Genomic DNA, 8052 nt, shown 5'->3' with positions numbered 1-8052 from the left:
GGGCACAGCGCAGAAAGGCATCAGTGAAATATTCAATGCCATAGGATGCTAGGTGAAGTAATGTAACTGGTGAAAGGAAGATGGCTGGCAATTACAGAGCTGCACAAATAACAAGAGATATGGTAAGAACTTACCTTTGTTATCTCTGTTTCTACGAAGTCCATAGGGTCCACAGGGTTGACCTTGGGGTTATAGCTGGAACAGGATCCATGGGCACCACACAGTTAAGCTTTTAGCTCCCAGTTAGGGTCCTCCTCTATACCCCGCCCCCGAGCCACAGGCACCTCAGTTGGTAAGCAGCCTAGGCCGGAGGAGAATATGGAACAGAGAGAAGGAAGACTGGAACACACAAGAAACCATACTCACAGCAATAGGAGACGGAAAACCGGTGACCAGCCACACAGCCCATTTGAAGCCAGGTGCGTCAGGGCGGGCGCCCTGTGGACCCTATGGACTTCGTAGAAACAGAGATAACAAAGGTAAGTTCTTACCATATCTCTTGTTTTCTACTTCAGGGTCCACAGGGTTGACCTTGGGGATGTCCCAAAGCAGTTCAACTAAGGGCGGGGACACTCCTGTGCTGAAAGGAGCACCCGACGCCCAAAGGAAGCATCCTGAGAGGCGAAGGTGTCAAACGCATAGAACCTCAAAAACGTTTGAATAGAAGACCAAGTGGCCGCCTTACACAGCTGAACAGCAGAAGCGCCACGTCTAGCAGCCCAAGAGGGACCCACAGAACGAGTGGAATGAGTCTTAACAGAGGCTGGCACAGGTAAACCCTCTTGTGCATAAGCCTCACAAATAACGGAACGAAGCCAACGGGCTAACGTTTGTTTGTTGGCAGGCCAACCCCTCTTGTGAAAACCAAAGAGGATAAACAAGGAATCAGACTTCCTAACCGAAGCCGTCCGGTCTACATAAATTCTAAGCGCCCGGACCACATCTAAGGAAGTCTCACCAGCTGAAAGATCAGGGGACTGAAAAGCTGGCACAACAAGTTCCTGATTAATGTGGAACTTCGAGACCACTTTGGGCAAAAACTCAGGACGAGTGCGGAGCACCGCTCTGTCCTGGTGAAAAATCAGGAAAGGAGGGCGACAGGAAAGCGCCCCCAATTCAGACACCCTCCTGGCCGAAGCAATTGCCAGGAGAAAAACAGTCTTAAATGTCAGCCACTTGAGCTCCACCGCCTCAAGAGGCTCAAACGGAGGACCCTGCAGGACCCGTAGCACCACCGCCAAGTCCCAAGGAGCCACAGGAGGCACAAAGGGAGGCTGGATCCTGAGAACACCCTGGAAAAAGGTGTGAACGTCTGGTAGTATTGCAATCCGCCGTTGAAACCACACGGACAAGGCGGACACATGAACCTTCAGAGATGCAAGGCGTAAGCCGAGATCCAATCCTGACTGAAGAAATTGCAAGATCCTAGAAACTCGGAACACCTGAGGATCATAATGTCTGGACTCACACCACTGAAAGGAAGTGTGCCACACTCTGTGATAAATCCGTGCTGAAGCAGGCTTGCGTGCCCTGAGCATGGTACCAATAACCGAACTGGAGAAGCCCCGAGACCTCAAGACGGCTGTCTCAAGAGCCACGCCGTCAAAGACAGCCGACCCAGATCCGGGTAAAGGCAGGGCCCCTGAGACAACAGGTCCCGACGCTGAGGAAGAAGGTACGGAGCGTCGATGGAGAGGCTCCTGAGATCGGAGTACCAAGGACGTCTGGGCCACGCCGGAGCTACCAGCACGAGCATGCCGCCGTCCTGCTTGAATTTCCGCAGAACCCGAGGAAGCAGGGATAGCGGAGGAAACAGATACGCCAGGTGAAACGTCCATTTCACCGACAGCGCGTCCACCAGACTTGCGTCTGCGTCTCTTGTCCTTGACCCGTAAACGGGCAACTTGTGATTGTGACGGGAGGCCATCAAGTCCAGCTCCGGCAGTCCCCACCTGTCCACGAGTAGCTGAAACACCTCTGGGTGAAGCGACCATTCCCCGGGATGCACGTCGTGACGGCTGAGGAAGTCCGCCTCCCAATTGAGGACTCCGGGGATGAAGACCGCCGAGATCGCCGGAATGTGACCCTCCAACCCAAGTCAGGATACGAGACACCTCCGACATCGCTGCCTGACTGCGAGTTCCGCCTTGGTGGTTGATATACGCCACCGTGGTGGCGTTGTCGGACTGCACCTGTAGCGCCCTTCCGTGAAGAGCGGGGCCGGACGACTGCAGGGCCCTGTATACTGCCCGCAGTTCCAGGATGTTGATGGGGAGAAGTGCTTCTTCCGCTGACCAACGACCCTGAAGCGACAAAGAGCCGGTCACTGCCCCCCAACCCCGGAGACTGGCATCCGTCGTGAGCAGGACCCAGTCCGGGATCCAAAATGGGCGCCCCTCGACCAGATGAGCTGTCTGAAGCCACCAAGCCAAAGATTGCAAAGAACGTCCGGAGACAACACCAGCACCTGAGAGCGGATCCGGTGAGGTAACCCGTTCCATTCTGATAGAATCAGCCCCTGCAGGGGCCGGGAATGGAACTGGGCAAATTCCACCATGTCGAATGTCGACACCATGGACCCCAGAACTCTCATAGCCGAATGGACCGACAGGCGGCAACGGCTCAGGCAACTGTGTATCCGCAGCTGTAGGGAGGCGACCTTCTCCGGAGTCAGGAAGATCCTTTGCTGACGCGAATCCAGCAGGGCTCCCAAATGAACCATCCGCTGTGATGGAATCAGGGAGGACTTTTTCCAATTTATCAACCACCCGTGTGCTTGCAGGCAAGCGATCGTCAGGTGGAGATGTTGAAGCAGTACCTCCGGGGAGCTCGCCAGCAACAGGAGGTCGTCCAGATACGGCAGCAGCCGTACATTCTGGTTCCGAAGATGTGCGGCCATGACCGCCATAATCTTCGTGAACACCCTCGGTGCCATGGAGAGACCAAAGGGTAGCGCCCGGAACTGATAGTGGTGTTGAAGGATAGCGAACCTCAGATACCGCTGGTGTGAAGATGCTATCGGAACATGGAGGTAGGCGTCCTGGATGTCCAGGGACACCATGTAATCCCCCAGTTCCATCGCCAGAATGATGGAACGTTAACGTTTCCATCCTGAACTTGGGAACTCTGAGGAATTTGTTCAGAGACTTCAAGTTGAGGATAGGGCGATGAGAACCATTGGGTTTCTGCACCAGAAACAGAGACGAATAATACCCCGTCCCTCGTTGTGATAGAGGAACGGGAACAATGACCCCTGCTTTCAGCAAGGACTCTATAGCCTCCTGAACCTGTAACGCCTTGGCCTTGTCCTGAGAAGGACTTGTGCAGAAAAACTGGTGGGGTGGTCTGTGCCGAAAAGACAGGGCATACCCCTGGGAGACCACTTCTCGAACCCAGGCATCCGTGGTGGTATTGTGCCAGCACTGGGCAAATAGAAGAAGTCGGCCTCCCACTCTGAGGTCCCCCAGAGGGAGGCCCGTCCCATCAGGCCGCAGGTTTATCTTCCTGCTTGGAAGAAGGGCGCCGAGCACTCCAGGCTTGCTTCTTGGGTTTAGAGGCAGTCTTACTCGCAGACTGTCTCGGGAAGGACTGACCTTTCGCCTTACCCTGAACCCGAAAGGAACGAAAAGCCAAACTCCGAACCTTAGCAGGCAGTGCCGCCGAAGGGAGGAAGGCCGACTTGGATTTAGCCAGGGTGTCCACTATTTTGTCCAAGTCCGGACCAAATAGTAATTCCCCATTGAAAGGTAAGGCCTCCAGACCCTTCTTTGAATCAGAGTCCGCTCTCCAGGACCGCAACCACAAGGATCGGCGGCCAGACACCGCTGCAGCCGATACCCGCGAGGTCAGCAGACTAGCATCTAAAGAAGCTTCACCAATGTAAGAAGCAGCGTCCCTCATTTGTCCCAACAACGCCCGCTGAACATCCGGAGCGTCGTCTGGGAAGGTATCTTCCAATGCATTGGCCCACCCCTCAATGGCCTTGGCTACCCAGGAGATGGCCATGGACGGTCGGGCCACTGCCCCGGAGAGGGAGTAAATAGACTTTAAGCAAGTCTCAACTTTCCTGTCCGTGGGATCCTTCAGCGAGGATATCGACGGTAATGGTAAGGTGGCGCCCCGAGTTAAACGGGTGACATGGGAATCCACCGCCGGTGGAGTTTCCCATTTTTTACAATGTGCCTCAGGGAAGGGGTAATTAGAAGCCAACCGCTTCTGAGGAAGGAATCTCTTACTGGGCGCCTGCCAAGCTACCGCCATATGATCCGTCAACTGATCCGACAGGGGAAACACCGCAGAAGCCACCTTAGTTTTTTTGAAACTAGGAAACTTCGACTTAGGAACCGGTGCCTCATCCTCTATAAGAAGAATAGCTCGCACCGCCCTAACTAGTGCTCGCACATTAATGGACGACTTGGTATCCATTTCCTGGACCGAGGCGTCCGAGTCAGTGTCATCAGGGACCTCCCCATCATCTGAGGAACCCTCTGAGTCCGATACCTGAGCAGCCCGTGTCATGAGTGGGCGTTTTGAAATCCTAGAAGGCATGTCAGTCTGCAACATTGACTGAAAAGCCGAGGAAGCGGCCGCCAAATTTTGCACGGAGTTGGAGAGCACATCCACCCATGGTGGAGGAGTCGCCATAGGGGCCTGAAAAGGTACCACAGGCTGCTGCGGCACAGGGGAAGCCTGTATATACATAGGCAACCCCGCATAGGGACCTACTGATTGAGATCCAGGAGGACTCCGCAATAACTGCGGGACACCCGGGGAATGGGGGATGGTCGGCTGGGGCACCGCCCTAGTAGGGAGAGCAGTCGGGACCGACAGACGGTCCGCAATAGACACCAGCACTTGAGAAAACATCGCCCACGGTGGTTCCTGCGCCAGAGAAGGTCTGGATGGGCCAGGAGCCACCTGGCATCGACTACACAGGCCATCCTGTGACAAATCCTCCCTATCTACTCCTGCAGAACAGCGTCCGCAGGAGGCCAACACCGGAGCCACTGAGCGCTCAACCTCCTCGTCTGACATGACAGAATATATTATATATCTGGCACCAGGGTAGAAGTAAAACGCACTCACCGGTGTGCTGAACAACAGCCCACAATATGGCACTGAGTAGCACACAACTGTATGTGACGGACCTCACAAATACGTGATCTATATAAGTGAGGTCAGTAGAAACGCCCCTCCCCCACACACCTGTAGGGCTTGTAGGAGAAGTAAAGGGATAGGTATAAGCTGACAGTAAGCGGAAAATAAGCACAGACAGGCAGCACTAGCAAAAGTCACATACCATGCAGAAGTAATACTCACTGCACCTTTACACTACAATCAACCTGCCCAGATTCAGTGTCTGGGAGGGCTATAGTGCTGTGTACGCTGTCCTTAATCAGGGGAGAGGTACACAGGGGGACCGGTCCGCGTGCTCCCTGAGATCTGCGCTGCCACTGGGAAAATGGCCGCTGGAGACCTCAGAGGAGGAGTGGCCGAGTAGATGCAGCTCAGCGACGCCAGACTACGTGCTGAAAGGCGCGCTGAGCTGAGGGGAGGAGCCGCTGACAGGGAAGGCTTCCTCCCCTGGCTGGCCATAACCCCAGGGATGCTGGCTTCCCGCTTGCCCCTTTATCCCCGGTGGTCTAGTGGTCCCACGGGTTATGGGGGGGGCCCGCCGCCACTGCCAGCAGCCTCCGGTCTGTCCCCAGGACCGGAGGCTAAAGGACTGCATTTAAGGCATTCCGCGCGCTGCCGCTAGCCAGCGACGCGCGGCTTACCTGAATCCCCGGCGACTCCGGTAGCAGTCCTGGGAGGTAGACAGAGTCCGGCTAGTACGGACTCTGCCCTCCCGCCGCGATCCCCAGATCAGTACTGGCGTCGTGGCGCCAGTCGGGGATCAGAGCGGCAGCGTGGGCGTCTGTACAGACAGCCCTTCGCTGCTGTCTGTAGTAAAAAGAGATTAAAAATAAATAAAATCTAACTTAAAATAAAAAGCTTCTGGGGGCTGCTCCTGCAGCCCCCCCTGCGCGGTGACCGACTCCGGCCGGGCACCAGCTTACACTGAGGTGCCTGTGGCTCGGGGGCGGGGTATAGAGGAGGACCCAAGTGCATCCTGGGAGCTAAAAGCTTAACTGTGTGGTGCCCATGGATCCTGTTCCAGCTATAACCCCAAGGTCAACCCTGTGGACCCCCTATGGACCCTGAAGTAGAAAAATGTATATCATTCATATTAGTCTAGATGACAGAACATTGCAAATATCAACTTGCTCTCCTCACCCAGTTTTTTAGGATCAAAACCCAGTGGTAAACCCATTGTGATGGAGCCCACAGGGGCTTTCGCATGTTCAGAGCTGTACTGAGAATGAAATGGAATCAGGTCACCCTGAAAACAAAGAACAAAAAAAATGTATATAGATTTTCCATATTCAATTGCTAAAAAATATTACCAATATACTGTACATATAACTTAAAAACAGTCAGCAGAAAATACTTCCAACAAAATATGGTCTATCTATCATGACAATCTTAGAACAAATGGATTCAACAGAATCAAAGGGACTGTCACTTCTGCTGGCAGGCCTCCAATACGACTATACACTCTATAAAGTTCCTATCAAAATGAAGCAAATCTCTGAGTACTGTACCTGAGACATAGAGTACAAGGGTCTTTCCATAGTAGCTGGGTGTTTGCTAGAGGAGATGAGAGGAGGTGGGTTTGATATGTTGTTAATACGAGGAGCCAATGGCCGTGAACCATCATGAATGTTTAATGGCATTGAAGGACCTGTGTTAAAAAAAAAAATCACATACATTCAAAAATATAATATTGATAGATCATGAAATCCCTATTCCACACTATATAAGATGATAAAAAAATAAACTTCTAAGGGTCTATTCACTAAGCCTTGGAGAGAGAAAGTCCCAACCAATCAGCTACTGTAATTTTACAGGCTGTTTGAAAAACGACAGTTAGGAACTAATTTGTTGGTGCTTTATCTCTCTCTCCAAGGCTTAGTACATAGACCCACTAATATTTGTAATTTACTGCTTATTATAAACTGAAGTGATGACACCCTTTATAGATAATATTTTTTTTTTTTTTTTTTTTTTTTTTTTTTTAAGACCACTTGTATATTATAGATTATTATTATTGAAGGAAGTGAAATGTGGGCATTATATTATTTGAACCAAATGATGTGAAAATGTAAATAAATAGGGGTCACATTTAATGATGCGATAACATGAGAATAAACATATAAAATAAAAACAAATGTATCTAGAAACCAGCATAAAAGAGGTTACCATACATCAATGCAGGTGGTATATAAATAAAAACATAACATATAAAACTTTACAAAATCAGCATGAGATAAATGTAAACAGTCGTGGGTGAATTGCAATCTGCAAAACAAATGTCCAAAAAGTATGGATAAATGATACACCTGTTGGTGGGTAATGTATTGGATATTTCAAATAGATTTGCTCTCAGATGTTCCGAGATGTTCAGGAGATGATAGTCTTATGTGGAAATGTCTCTTAAAAAAACAGGGAAAAGGAAAAACTGTAGAGATAAAGTGTCAATAGTTCCAATAGCGAGTAGACAAAATAAATAATTGTGCCAGCACAGTGATATGTAATCCAGAGTCTTACCCACTGTTTAGAACGTGCAGTGCGGGTGCTGTGCGGCGTTGGGGAATCGGCTGTCCTTGCACTTGACAGTCCCGGCCGGGAATGAGTAAAGTTCCCTTGAAGTAGTATAGCTGGGTGTCTGAGCGGCGACTGGTATAGATGTGAGCCGCTCCGATTGATGCGACGTCTCGCAGATTACCAGCTGACCACCTCGGGGAGAAACTTCTCAATGGTGGTAACAGTGTAACTTTAAACAGCAATTCTGTTGCTCTGTGTATTCAGAGTGGGAACACCTAATGCGTTTCTTGGCTCTGTTTAACTGGCCGTTTCCTCAGGGGTAACTCCACTCTGAATAAACAGGGCGGCTCACATCTATACCAGTCGCCGCTCAGACACCCAGCTATACTACTTCAAGGGAACTTT

General features: G+C 51.2%; 1 protein-coding gene across 14 annotated transcripts in view; it reads right to left on the bottom strand.

Moving 5' to 3' along the window:
* NCOR2 (nuclear receptor corepressor 2) overlaps positions 1-8052 on the bottom strand; it is a 535580-nt gene that overhangs the window by 69185 nt on the left and 458343 nt on the right. For all 14 annotated transcript variants that reach the window (XM_088482142.1, XM_088482138.1, XM_088482137.1 and 11 more), the window contains 2 exons: positions 6645-6784; positions 6277-6382 (listed from right to left, as the gene is read on the bottom strand). In XM_088482142.1, coding sequence (XP_088338268.1) covers positions 6277-6382; positions 6645-6784 — 246 coding nt within the window. The remainder of the gene's footprint in view (positions 1-6276; positions 6383-6644; positions 6785-8052) is intronic.

The sequence above is a fragment of the Taudactylus pleione genome, unplaced genomic scaffold (assembly GCF_031769625.1).
Source record: "Taudactylus pleione unplaced genomic scaffold, aTauple2 ptg000282l, whole genome shotgun sequence".
NCBI classification, from domain to species: Eukaryota; Metazoa; Chordata; class Amphibia; order Anura; family Myobatrachidae; genus Taudactylus; species Taudactylus pleione.
This window is presented reverse-complemented; position numbering and strand designations above follow the sequence as displayed.